This window comes from Bombus vancouverensis, chromosome 8 (genome assembly GCF_051014615.1).
Source record: "Bombus vancouverensis nearcticus chromosome 8, iyBomVanc1_principal, whole genome shotgun sequence".
Taxonomy (NCBI): domain Eukaryota; kingdom Metazoa; phylum Arthropoda; class Insecta; order Hymenoptera; family Apidae; genus Bombus; species Bombus vancouverensis.
The window spans coordinates 17,470,342-17,483,856 of NC_134918.1; the positions used below are offsets into that span (position 1 = coordinate 17,470,342).

Consider the following 13,515-nt stretch of genomic DNA (forward strand, 5'->3'; position numbering starts at 1 on the left):
TTATTATAGCATGATACGTCGCGTTTAATTTATGTTCTAATTCACGCTTTCGCAACATTCTGGCCGCAAACACATACACACATCTTATGTTAACCATCCTTGTATATTTACGATAACTTTATCACATTTAATATTCCGTATTTTAATTTAAAGGTGAACAATCGTTACACAAAGAAACAAGGCATTAAATTTATTATTTTTCACGCATAAGAATTATTCTTCGCACATACGTTTACCCTAACGCAATAATTTTATTTCAACACGCATCTTATATCCCGAAGTTTCCGAAATATTAAATTTCCTCGAACTTCTATGTATATTTAAAACTGTACAAATTCGTTTCTCTTCTAACATGACCTTTTTAACATGATTTTCCACGTTTAAGAAAGATCAGTATTATAATGTATTAAATTTACGTAAAAAAGAACTGTTACAGTATATTTGAATATCTTTAACCAGTTCGATCATTCTGAATATGCGTATAATATTTTTGCCAATATAATATAACATAAATACCATTAAATTGCCATTTATTTTAACGACAGATTATTCTACTACTAATAGGTATTATTTCTTACTACGGAAAAATGTGCGTTGTTAATAAATGAAGGGTTTACGGAAAAAAGGGAGAATGCCAAGTTTTAGCGTTCTTTAGAGAACGAAAATTTACTTTTCGATATATAATGTCACACCTTTGTATTTTTTCATAGATATTATATCGAAATAAAACATTTCATTCTTCGTTTTATCCTACATCATTTTCAACTTTTATTTATAATCTTTTTTATGTTAAGCAATATATAACGCGTTAAACTGTACAAAATGAAAAGTACGTTGCACGCTTCAATTTCCTATAGCTACCGTAAAACTGGGAAAATTAAAATTTAAATTAATACGGCCAGTGTGACAAAGAGCGCGCGCTGCCCCCTTTTCTCCGTTGGTCCTCTAAAAGTAAAATTCGTATTATTTTATTTATAATTCTGTCGCACGTACATATAGGATGTAGCTGGCAAGATAATTATAAAAATTGTTAGAAAAATGATTTCTTTTTATTTTATAAGGCGTAAAAACTCTGTTTATCTCTTATTGCCCTCGTTTTTATTATACGCGAAAGCACTGCGGATAAAATTAAAAGCATATTTAACAGAAGAAAATAAGTGGCGTGCGTACTCGATCATCGCAATAAAAGACACATGCAGTTTCTTAGTAAAGGGTGATGACCTCTCCATTTCGTAAAACGGATCTAGGATGAAATAGACATATACGTACAAAAGAAGCGATATGTAACTACTGACTTTCCTTCACAATCGTGTTGAAACAAGTGGTACGTCAATTTTGAATTACGTTTGCTAACATATTCTCGTTTTTTCTTTCTAGTTGTTAAACGTAATGGTTAAAACGAGCTAAAAACAATATTTTTCTCGTCATTCAGAGGAAACAAAGATTTTCAAGTAACGGCATTAGGATTGTATAATGGTGGTATTTCTATAAATCGTATGAATGTTAAATTCGAACAAAAGAGAATGACATTTCCAATTTCATATAATTAAGATATCTTTGAAAATGAAAAAATGTCCTTTGTGTGACTCAAACAATTCCAAAGTTACAAAATGTCTTAAGCTCGAACGAGTATGGACACATGTACGTAAAGTTAATAATTAATTTAACGAACGTTGCTTGATTTCGTCATTCTTCGCGATAGCGTTTCACCCCTGTGTGTTGGCGTGAATGCGAAGGAAAGAAGAAGATCGCGGTTTCCGATGAGAAACACAAGAGGACAGAAGAGAAAAATGACATGGAAGGAAAGGGATCAAAGAGAAGGGATGAGATCGAACGAATACAGTGGGAGGACTGCATGTAGATCGTAAAACGGAGGATGATGACCTCCCCTGAGTTACAAAGCATCTGCTAAATAAATGATACGCCAGTTGTCGTAAGTCTAGTTGTCCTCAGCTTCAGACGAAGACGAGTTGGCTCTAGGATCACGTTACTGGCTATCGTCATAGTTGCTCATGGGGCCGAAGGCCCTTCGGTTAGCCGCGGCGTTCGCCGTCATCCAACTTCTTTTGCCGCAGGTTCATTCCATACGGACCAAACTCAGGAAACAACGGTCCAAGCCGCTGCAAGCTCAACAAGCCGCCAATGGTGAATACGATTACGACTATTACGAGGGTTACGATGACTACGATGATAGAAATGGTGAATATTATACTTAAACTTATTTTTCCTACCCTTCTTATAATATATATACAAGCTATATTTACGTGGATAGGACAGAATCGTGCATCGAGCTATATCTATGTTAACTTACAAATACTTGACACAATTTATTCGAATTAATTTAATCCCTTTAGCAAGTGCAATAACTGCATCGTGTGTACCACTTTTTCATTCATTAAATCAGAGAGCATGTATTTTAATTGATCTGTTTTAACGGAGTTATTATCATAGAACGTATAGTTTGAAAAATGAAATATAATTCTAAGAATACGATAAATGTGAAATTGATCTTTGGCTATGTTGTTCTAATTCCTTTCAGAGTTCGTTTTTATATGAAGTCAAACATCACGACGATGAAAATAAGAATATTATGGTGCGCATAAGTATCGCTTACTTTTTAAGAAACATACGAGTACAATACGATTCACGGTGGATTCAACTTGCAAATGCTTTCATCTTGTTTCGAAATTATGTCTGGCAAAATGAGCAGCAAAGTTTTCTTTGGATAAAGAACTTATTTCCCGCAACAGATACGATTTGCTAATTTGATGTTAGCTGTTATCTTTTACATTTATGAGTTTTATAAATGATCAACCTTAAGGAGCAAGATGATGCTATAGAAAAGAACGCGAAAGTTTATTCGTTTAATGTAATTCGTTATATTATCCGTTCCCTTAATTCTACCATTTTCAATCGTAATAGTGAAATATAGAAAAATTGATTTCTTAATGATCTCTGTCGCTTGTTTTTAATATACGTACATACATGTATTGCAATTAATGTAGAAGTGAATCTTTCTATGTGATATTTATGGGGATGAAATTAACATCTGTATTGACATCTGACACCTACGAATCTTTGCTCGATGAATTCGAAGCGACGCTATAAAGCTACGTATAAAAGCTAAAGTGCGTTCCTCGCACTGTCTGCATGTAGATTACATCGTTAAAACTGCGAGGCACCTTTGATCTCGTCAAAAAACCGACAATCCTTAGCAGTCTCGCGAGTCTGCCTCACACTGTCTCTATGTAGTTTAATGTCTAATCGCCCATATGATTCTTTATTTGCCAGAGACTTACGTTTTATCTTCTACGTAAATTATTTCAGCATCATGATCCTGAAAAGTAAAATCCGATTTATATGAACATGCAAATTCAAGCAAAGTTAATGTTAATGTAAAGTGAAAATTTATATAGTTCGTAATTTACAATTAATAATAAAATGTAAATCATAATGTAGAGAAGCTCTTATGATTTTTCTCAAAAACTAACGAACGAGCAGAATTTATTTTATATTTTTGATTTATTTTTATACATAGAATAAATTTCTCTCTCGTTGTAACAGCTACTTTGTCATATCTTGCAGAAAATTTAATACATTTATACAATGATAAGTGATTCCAATTTTTAGGTTTGATAAGTGTAATAATTCTGTAAACTTGTTATATCAATTTCAATTCCCTCGTGAAAACGTATAACACGTTCATTTCGTAGTATATAGAACACACACGGAAAACGACAATTCCTAATAGTGATGATTCTTATGCTGTTTTATGCTTTAGATATGCTATGAAATTACCTAACAGTTCTTCGTTATTGTAAGAGGTTATTTCCTATGTCGTTGCGAAGCAATTAAAGGAAGTATTAATAACCATGCAAGCAACACCGGAAGCTTTGGATCAGATGCTTGTTTTAGCGCTTTGCGTAATTCAATTAATCAATTACATTAACTGATAAAAATTAACAATTAAAATGTTTATTGTAGTCTATTGAGCGAAACGCATCTCGATGTATATTCCAGTCGTATTAGCTTTTTACCCATTTAACGAGTATTATAATATTTCCACTTACTGTCAAAACTGTTCGAAAATATCGAGTTGTCCGAGCATTCGTATGTCACGATTACCTGTTCGAGTCTATTTTATTCTTATTCTATAATTTTCTATTTTATAATATTAATATTTTATTATATACCTTATACAATATTTCTATTTTAATAATATTTCTGTTTAGAAACTACAACTACAACTGCGCCATCACCACCTGTTACGTCCAGCGTCAATACTGCAAGTACGTACAATATGTAAGAAAGCACCTGTAACGAGATACATATAGAAACATGCGTTGTATAAAAGTAACTAAGAAAAGGAATCATATATGACTGAATTTTCATAGAAGAATAGGAAATTGTTTAGAATAGATAGCGATGAAATTGTGTATGATTATAAAAAGTAACAAATTAAATATTAACGAAAGATTACGATATAACGCCGATAAGAAATAGTGACAAAACATTAACTACGTCATTTATATTATGTTATCTTAAGGCAGGGGTGAATTACCGACAGAGACATTGCAAACTTTCTACAGACCTGGACTGTCTACAGATGTACCAACGCAAGCGACAATTCGAACTTTCAGTCAAGGTATTTGATACTTTAATATGCGTATAATTTATCGACTGTAAATTCATAGTAAATATTACGTGCTGTCAAGTAATGATTATATTTTGTACTATCATTTTGTACGAAATGTTGGCATCTGTAAGAGTCAAAAATACGAATTTTCGTAAGAATCCGCAAGCTATTGATAATTTTTATCGTACTGTACATGATTCGTTTGTAATAACTCTTCATGCGCTAACAAGCATTATGCTTTCAACAAACTTTGCTTTTAACTAACAATGATGTACTGTGTCATTGGATATCAAACATATTTCTTATTATGTATCCATGATAGATGATTAAATAGATGTAATCATGTAGCTAATATTTTTTTAAACACTGATTCATTTGGAATGTCGTAGTCGGTATATTACCAAACGAAGTGCAAACAACACCAGAACAAAATCATGCAGTAAGTATGAAATTTAAAACATACTATGACGTTGTGGATATATATAATAATAAATGTAATTTATTTATATCGCTAGTCACCGACAGAGATTGTTCCTGGTGAAAGTAACGTGATTAGCGCGGTTGCTGTTCCTGGACCCAGGGTAAATATTATTACAAAAACATACATATTTTACATTTGTAACCGATATATCGTCAATGGCACGTATGTATATATTTTGTCATTAGACTGTGAATTCTTCATAAAATCTTTTGTGAAAAATGGGACGTAACAATATGCAATGTTCCAATAATAATTTTTATCGTCTTCATAAATTAGGGCGAGCCTGGTCGACCTGGAGATATGGGTCGTCCGGGAGATGCTGGATTTCCAGGACACCCTGGATCTCCGGGAATTCCGGGACCTCCGGGGCCACCAGGGCCTATACCTGACGTAAGTAGCGTCATTAACATTTATTTCTATCTAAAATTTATTATTTGAATCTGATTATTATTAATGTATAAATTTATGATTAATACAGATAGTATAAATATTTAATATAGATTATTAACAAAATGATGTTGAATATTGCAACGTACATAGCAGTGAATTATCGCTGTTAGTGTCAACATTTCTAATACTCTAGCGAATATTAGATTTAAACTAAATTGTTATTAACAGGTATCAATGTATTATCAACAATTAGCTTTATCTCAAGCAAATCAAGATAAAGGACCGACGGGAGCAGCAGCACCTTTGTATGGTCCAGAAGCCTACTTACAAATGCAAACTGGTCCTATTGGACCGCGTGGTCCATCAGGTCATTATACTCGTTTTATTAATTATGTATTTCTATTTTTATTGCCAATTGTTAGACGTCTATTCGATATTTTTCAAATTGTAATAGGTCCACCTGGACCACCTGGACCACAGGGTTTTCAAGGAGTACGAGGAGAACCTGGTGAACCTGGAACTTTGGGTCCTCCAGGAGCGCCAGGTCCCAGAGGATTAGCTGGTTTACCGGGAAAGGATGTATGTATACATATTGATTAAATTATTAATATTAGAGTTAGATAAAAGTATATGTTATTGGTAGGGTAATACCGGTGAAGATGGAGAACCTGGTCCTCCAGGATCGGTTGGTCCAGTCGGACCAAGAGGTCTACCAGGGATGCCTGGTCTTCCTGGTGTAAAAGGACACCGAGGTTTTCCAGGGTTAGATGGTGCAAAAGGGGAACAAGGTGTATCTGGTGAGAAAGGATCCATGGGCGTACCTGGACCGATGGGACATGTAGGCCCGATGGTAAATATTAAATATTCATATTCACATAAATAAAACTAAATTTTGTAAATTGTAATCATATATTTTAATTATATAAAAACAATAATTTATTAGATGTTTAATAATTAAATAGGGCCCTGCAGGTCCACGTGGTGAAAGAGGTAGAGAAGGTCCTCCTGGACCTCCAGGAATTAGAGGAGTGGATGGTATTGCTGGGCCCCCTGGTCAACCTGTAAGTAGAATAATAAAGATTACAAATATAGAGTGGTGCAAAAGAGTCGCGAAGGAGTTTGAAATAATAATAAGTTAAAATATATTTGATTTAAAATAGATTTCTTTCCAAAAAAGTAAAATATAATTCATAGAGATCTTTTTGAGCTACGTGCAAGAAACTGTGATACATAAATGCCCACCATTTTAGCCTCACAAAGTTGAGTTATTTTAATAATATTTTGCATGATCTTTGTTAAAACATTTGGCATTAACTCCTGCATTTTGGTTCAAATGTTCTCCCTCGGCTGCCGAATGATTCTTTGTTTATCTACATGCACCTTCACTTTGAGATATCTCCAAAGGAAAAAATTAGGAGCTGTCAAGTGTAGCGATCGAAAGAACAATTTGAATCCTAAATTTCTGAAGATTAAATCTCGAAAATAAAACTCTATAATGTTGAAGATGTATTTTGCCAGATGTATTTTAGAAACTCTGGAATGCAAAAAAAAAAAAAGAAAAAGGAAAAAGAGAAAATCGTCTGTATAGTATCGACTATGTATTAACAAATGTGTAACTTTTATAGGGTACGGTAGGTAAACCAGGTTCTCCTGGATTTCCAGGTAGTCCAGGTGTAAAAGGAGATCAAGGAGCACAAGGACCAAAAGGAAGCCAAGGCATACAAGGCCCTCGAGGTATATTTTCTTACATTAGATATTATTTATCATGATCAAGTAACTTGAGATAATCAACAAACTACAGCATAAATAACATCATAAATAAAAATATCGTATAGTATTGTATAATTTGGAAGTAGACGACGAAATATCCTAATAGTACTTGTATACATCGCTGATAAGTGAGATTTTAGAAAACAATTTTCAATGTTGATAAATTGAAAGATGTATATAGGCTTATATCATAGTAATCAAGACTGTTAAATAAATTCGACTTTAAAATTAAATGACTGAAATTTGCATCGAAACATTGTCTACCTTTGACCTTTAAAATTATATCTTTAAGAGATATAACATATTTCAATTCTCTTTCCTGCGTAGGTGAAACTGGTCGTCCTGGTCAACCTGGTGAATCAGGACCGCAGGGTCCCCAAGGGAAAGATGGAATACCTGGAGAAAAGGGAAGTACAGGAGCAGCTGGTTTAGTTGGTGCTCCAGGTTTCCCTGGAGCTCGCGGACAACCTGGAATACCTGGCAATCCTGGTGTTCCAGGAGCGAAGGGCATGCCTGTAAATATTGTTTTTGTATTCCTATTCTCTCATCTCTTAAACTTTCAAATTGTGTGCTTCATCTTTCTTATTGCACTATATGTACCAAAATATTACAATTCGCAGGGACTTTCAGGTGAAAGAGGATTCAAAGGTGATAGTGGAGCTAAAGGTGATTCAGGAACTCCAGGACCACGTGGTTTGCCTGGTCCTCCTGGGAACGAGGGTAAACGAGGAAAAAGAGGAATGCGCGGACCAATTGGTACATCCGGTCCTGCCGGAGAACGTGGAGCACCAGGCGCACCAGGTCTTCCGGGACCTGATGGCCCCATGGGACCCAAAGGTATGTCGTCATAAACGTCATAATTTGTCAAAATTATTATCAAAGACTCATTTTTGAAGAACATGCATTCTTAATTCTTTTTTAATTTCTGGACATGATCTTTTAAGTCTTATTTAAAACTGCTTTACAATGATGTATTAATAATTAATGTTAACATATTTATGTCAATAAAAATAATTTATATAATTTTTTGCAGGTCAGTCTGGAGATCGTGGACCAATTGGACCAATGGGGCTCAGAGGAGCTAACGGAGATCCTGGGCGACCAGGATCTCCCGGTTTACAGGTCTCTGTCCATAATTATTTTAAAAATACAGGAAAATAGCGTTTCATCAAATATTTACATTTAGAAAATTAAATAATAACGAATAAAGTTACATCTCAAATATTTTGTAAAGTTTTGAGGAACTAAAAGATATAATATTTTTTCTAATGATCCACGCTTAGTTAATGTGCTAGTACTACAATTTTACTTTGTACTTACGCTTTATATTTTAAGAAACATATATTAGAATATCTAACTATGTTTTGTAATTCTCCTGATATTAGCATTTATAGTATTACTATCCTAACTAGTATTCTAATAAATAATTTAAATTATACAAAGAGAGAAATAGTTGAAATAAAATATTACAGGGCACACGTGGTTTAATGGGTCGCCCTGGTGCTCCGGGGAAACCAGGAAACCCAGGAGACCGAGGAATTCAAGGTGCTGATGGAAAACCAGGTGAACAAGGTCCAGCTGGATTACAAGGTTTACCTGGTCCAATAGGTCTCCCAGGAGAAAAGGGATATCCGGTATTAATATTTATATTTTTGTTGTTTTTAATATAATAATAATATAAGTACGTGAAATTAATATTTTTACGGAAAATGTACTCATTAAAAGGGTGAACCAGGAAAAGCTGGTGAGCCGGGAAATCCTGGACCGCCTGGACCTAGAGGTGATACGGGAAAAGAAGGAGCACCAGGACCTCAAGGTTCACCTGGACCATCAGGAGTAGATGGTGAACGGGGACCTCCAGGATCTCCAGGTCCTAGAGGTTTTCAGGTATATTTTGAACGTTCAATAATATATAATGAACACAGAGTTATATATTCTGAAGTTCATGTATCGGTTATTATTGCTTTATTCGATTCTATTGATAAAAATTTATCAATAATGATTATATCAGAGAAAATGATTCTAATAGACAAGAACCAATCAGACTTGCATATTCCACTCTTCCCGCTACCCAATTATTCAATAATGAATATTGATTTTGAAAATAATTGCTTTAAATGTAAAACATATTTATAAAATGGGTGTAAAAATAATAAAGGGACAGTATGATTTTATTACATAATTTGATTATGTAATTAGGGTTTCCCAGGCGTTACTGGTAATCCAGGAACACCAGGAAAAGATGGAGAATCAGGTGTTCAAGGGCCACCTGGTCCACCAGGTATACCTGGAAATAGAGGTGAACGAGGATTTCCTGGTGAAAGAGGTACACCAGGAGGACCAGGATTAACAGGACCAAGAGGAGAACCAGGTGCACAAGGATTAGATGGACCACCCGTAAGCATTTTTAGATATTTTACATGTTAATTTTAAATTTATTCAACATAAACTACTAGAAATTACTTTTCGCATAAAATTTAACACATTATTTGTTTATATGATTTTACATAAAGTGTTATATTTCAGGGATTACCTGGAGCAAAAGGAGATCGAGGAATTTCAGGACCACCTGGATTAGTAGGATTGCCTGGCTTACGAGGAGCTACGGGAGAGTCAGGCCCGAAAGGAGAAAGAGGATCTAGCGGACCGCCTGGCCCTGAAGGACCTTCAGGTTGTACATTACAAAAAAATTAACATACTTATTATCTTAAAAAGATATATAATGTACACATATTCTATTATAGGACGGATTGGAGAGCGTGGCCCACAAGGTCAAATTGGTTCACCGGGACCGCCAGGTGAACCAGCAGAACGAGGCGATCCTGGATTACCTGGACCTCCAGGAGAGGTAGGTGCTCCTGGCAATCCAGGAGAAAGAGGACCCCAAGGATTACAAGGACTGCAAGGCTTCCCAGGACCACAAGGACTCATTGGTTTACCAGGATTAAAGGGTGACCGTGGTTATCCAGGTTTAAAAGGAGATCAAGGAAATCCTGGTCTACCTGGTAATAATTAATATGTACTAAATGATATAAAAACATATCAAATTTTACATCTCTTGTAAATATACGCTTCTAACATAAATTTTACAGGTAGCCCAGGTGAAACTGGACCACAAGGTCTAGTTGGTTTGACGGGAGCTAAAGGAGTACGAGGAGAACCAGGTGCTAGAGGAGAGCCTGGTATTATGGGACCACCAGGAGTACCAGGAATCGTTGGTGCAACGGTATGTTTCATTTTATTATCGAAGAATATTGTTTAAATTACTATAAATATTAGAGAATATTTACTTACTAATATATTACATTATTTTGTTACAGACAAAGCATAAAATATTAATGTAATTTAACTAACAATTTTAAATCCCTATAGGGCCCGCCAGGCGCAATAGGACCATCAGGACCGCCTGGGTTACCAGGTAGTAAAGGTAATATTGGGGAAACAGGACGAGCCGGAAATCCTGGGCCTATTGGGAATCCAGGTTCACCTGGTGCAGATGGAAATAAAGGCGAGAGTGGTTCTCAAGGACCACCAGGTACTCCTGGTCCTCAGGGTCCTCAAGGCTCTCCTGGCGAAAGAGGATTACCTGGTTTACCAGGTCCGTCTGGACCAATAGGCGCTAGAGGAATACGAGGAGCACCTGTATGTTCAACTATCTCTTTATCTTGTGAAATTTACATATATCTACTTATATTAAATTATGAATTGCGAATAATTTATACTTTATTTAATGTAATATAACAGGGTGAATCCGGTGTACCTGGGAAACCTGGACCAGAAGGTCCACCTGGACCTCCTGGACAAGTTGGACCAATTGGACCACATGGACCATCAGGAGAAATTGGAGCAGAAGGGCCCAGTGGTAAACCTGGACCACCTGGAATAGCAGGTCGTCCTGGAGATAAAGGACCACCGGGAGCGGTAGGACAAACGGGATTACCCGGATCTCCTGGTTTACCCGTAAGATATAACCATAGTGTATTTTTTTATAAATTACAATAAAAAAATCTTAAATATAAAGTTTTAACAATGCAAAACAGTTATGTATATAGCTATATATGAGCATCATGTACACTTTGGTAACTAGGGACCACCTGGTCAAGCAGGTGCTCCAGGATCAACTGGAGAAAGAGGACCAAAGGGCGAAACAGGACCACAAGGTGTAGAAGGACAGCAAGTTAGTTTCATCATTCATATTATTTATGTATACACGATACATGATAATAATTTATAAGAGTTGTAATTAGCATTGGTATGTATTTTTATTGTGACTTTAAAATAACTGAAATAAAAAAAGTCAAATAATACCATTTCTACAATTAGGGACCTAGAGGGAAACCAGGACCTATAGGATTGGAAGGTCCTAAAGGTGATCGCGGAGAAGAAGGCCAGAAGGGTGCAAAAGGTCATCGAGGATTTACTGGTTTACAAGGTTTACCCGGGCCTACTGGTCTACCAGGGGAGAAAGGAATACCTGGACTTCCTGGACTACCTGGAAAAGATGGCGAATCTGGACCTAGAGGTAGTCCTGGACGAGATGGCAGCCCTGGGCCAATTGGATTAACTGGCAATCCAGGACCAAAAGGTCCTTCAGGTGAAGAAGGTCGCCATGGACCACCAGGTCCTCCTGGTCCTCCAGGGCCTCCAGGTCCACCCGGTGAACTTGGATTAGGATATGATGCTGCTTCTTTAGCTGCACTTTTAGGTGATTATTATAATTTTTCTAAACCATGAAATTACTTCATAATTTTATATTATACTCACTATTATTATTAAATATTGTTCCATACCATGGAATTAATCATATTATTATATGAATAGGACAAGGTCAAACTAAAGGACCAGATCCATTAGTTGGTGATGAACCACCTAGAATGTTTAGTCAAGACATGACAGAAGAAGAAAGGAAAGAACTCATTTTGAAGGCATATAAACAATTGAAATCATCATTCCAGAAATTTGTAAAACCAGATGGTGGAAAAAGTTCACCAGCCAAAACTTGCAGGGACCTTTATACTGCATATCCAGATAAACTTTCTGGTCAGTTTATAAATAGAAAAATAATGTTTAATACTACAACTATTTTTGTCAGTAATTCATTTTAGGAAATATGAATTTATTTACTGAAAATATTATCCTATCATAGGAGAATATTGGATTGATCCTAACGAAGGTGATACAAGAGATGCAATTTTAGTGTATTGTGATGCTAAGAAACGTGCAACATGTTTATTGCCTAATCCTGTACGTTCCCCAGAAATTAACTATATTACTGATCAACCAGAAACTTGGTTAAGCGAAATAGAAAATGGAATGAAGGTAACAATTTTTTACTGTTGTTGCGTAATAGTATACATCTTCAATATGATGAATCAATTTATTGTTCTATATATTTTTAATACCCATAATATATAGATTACATATAAAGCAGACAGTAATCAAATTGGCTTTTTGCAACTTCTATCGAGACATGCATACCAAAATATAATATATCACTGTAAAAATAGCATAGGCTATTTTGATTCTGAACGAAAGACATATAGAAAAGGTATGAAATTTTTAACCTGGAATGATGTAGAATTAACACCACGTGGAAATCAACGTCTAAGATATGAAATGATAACTGATGAATGTAGAGTAAGTTTCGCATGATTTAAATGATGATTTGTTAACCTTGCAAAATATTTAACATTGAAACATTATAATATTTATGACAATGTCTTTACAGACATATAATGGACAATGGGGTAAAACAGTAATTTCATATGAAACTGATAAGCCTGTAAGACTACCTATAATAGATGTGGCCTTACGAGATATTGGAAAACCAGATCAAAGCTTTTCTATTGAAATCGGTACTGTTTGTTATGAATAATAAATTGAAATTAATAAATACATTTTTATATTATCATTACATAATTAAAATATTTTCTTTACTCAAACATTTCCATGTATATGTACATATATAGTATATGAAAATTTGAATTTTTTAACAGTTCAAATATTATAGTATGTATATTAGTTATTAGTTTTTTTATTTTTTAATTAATGACATAAATAAAATATTGTTATAATTTGTATATATTGACATAGATATAACTTCATATACTAAATATGTCAATAGTCACTCAATAATTTAGATGTTTAAAATAATTAGTCCTAGGTAATATATATATATCGCCTTTTTTTACATATTTACAAAACTATTTTACATATTAGTCTTGATGACAAATTAAAA

The 13,515-nt window shown here is 34.7% G+C and overlaps 1 protein-coding gene and 1 long non-coding RNA gene across 2 annotated transcripts; one reads left to right on the forward strand and one right to left on the reverse strand.

The window, feature by feature from the left end:
• The first annotated feature begins 1,645 nt into the window (after nucleotides 1-1,645).
• LOC117159566 (uncharacterized) lies at nucleotides 1,646-13,174 on the forward strand. The gene is made up of 28 exons (XM_033339521.2): nucleotides 1,646-2,199; nucleotides 4,233-4,289; nucleotides 4,547-4,645; nucleotides 5,026-5,075; nucleotides 5,152-5,217; nucleotides 5,394-5,507; nucleotides 5,736-5,874; nucleotides 5,962-6,086; nucleotides 6,151-6,357; nucleotides 6,470-6,568; nucleotides 7,133-7,241; nucleotides 7,605-7,792; nucleotides 7,898-8,114; nucleotides 8,311-8,399; nucleotides 8,750-8,911; nucleotides 9,003-9,164; nucleotides 9,477-9,674; nucleotides 9,804-9,948; nucleotides 10,022-10,282; nucleotides 10,370-10,503; nucleotides 10,650-10,919; nucleotides 11,022-11,237; nucleotides 11,365-11,454; nucleotides 11,601-11,982; nucleotides 12,099-12,317; nucleotides 12,424-12,596; nucleotides 12,693-12,914; nucleotides 13,006-13,174. The coding sequence occupies exons 1-28, from the start codon at nucleotides 2,013-2,015 to the stop codon at nucleotides 13,150-13,152; spliced, it is 4,527 nt and encodes a 1,508-aa protein (XP_033195412.1). The 5' UTR covers nucleotides 1,646-2,012; the 3' UTR covers nucleotides 13,153-13,174.
• Nucleotides 2,469-4,276, reverse strand: LOC143303085 (uncharacterized). The gene is made up of 2 exons (XR_013059093.1): nucleotides 4,071-4,276; nucleotides 2,469-3,337 (listed from the first exon to the last, which is right to left on the reverse strand). It is a non-coding gene; the product is annotated as an uncharacterized LOC143303085 (long non-coding RNA).
• Nucleotides 13,175-13,515: the final 341 nt, after the last annotated feature.

Coding starts and splice junctions, on each gene's coding strand:
- LOC117159566 (XM_033339521.2), top strand. CDS start 2,013: ATGGGGCCGAAGGCCCTTCGGTTAGCCGCGGCGTTCGCCGTCATCCAA. Junction 5,218..5,393: donor TTGCTGTTCCTGGACCCAGG/GTAAATATTATT, acceptor TTCATAAATTAG/GGCGAGCCTGGTCGACCTGG. Junction 10,283..10,369: donor AGGAAATCCTGGTCTACCTG/GTAATAATTAAT, acceptor TAAATTTTACAG/GTAGCCCAGGTGAAACTGGA.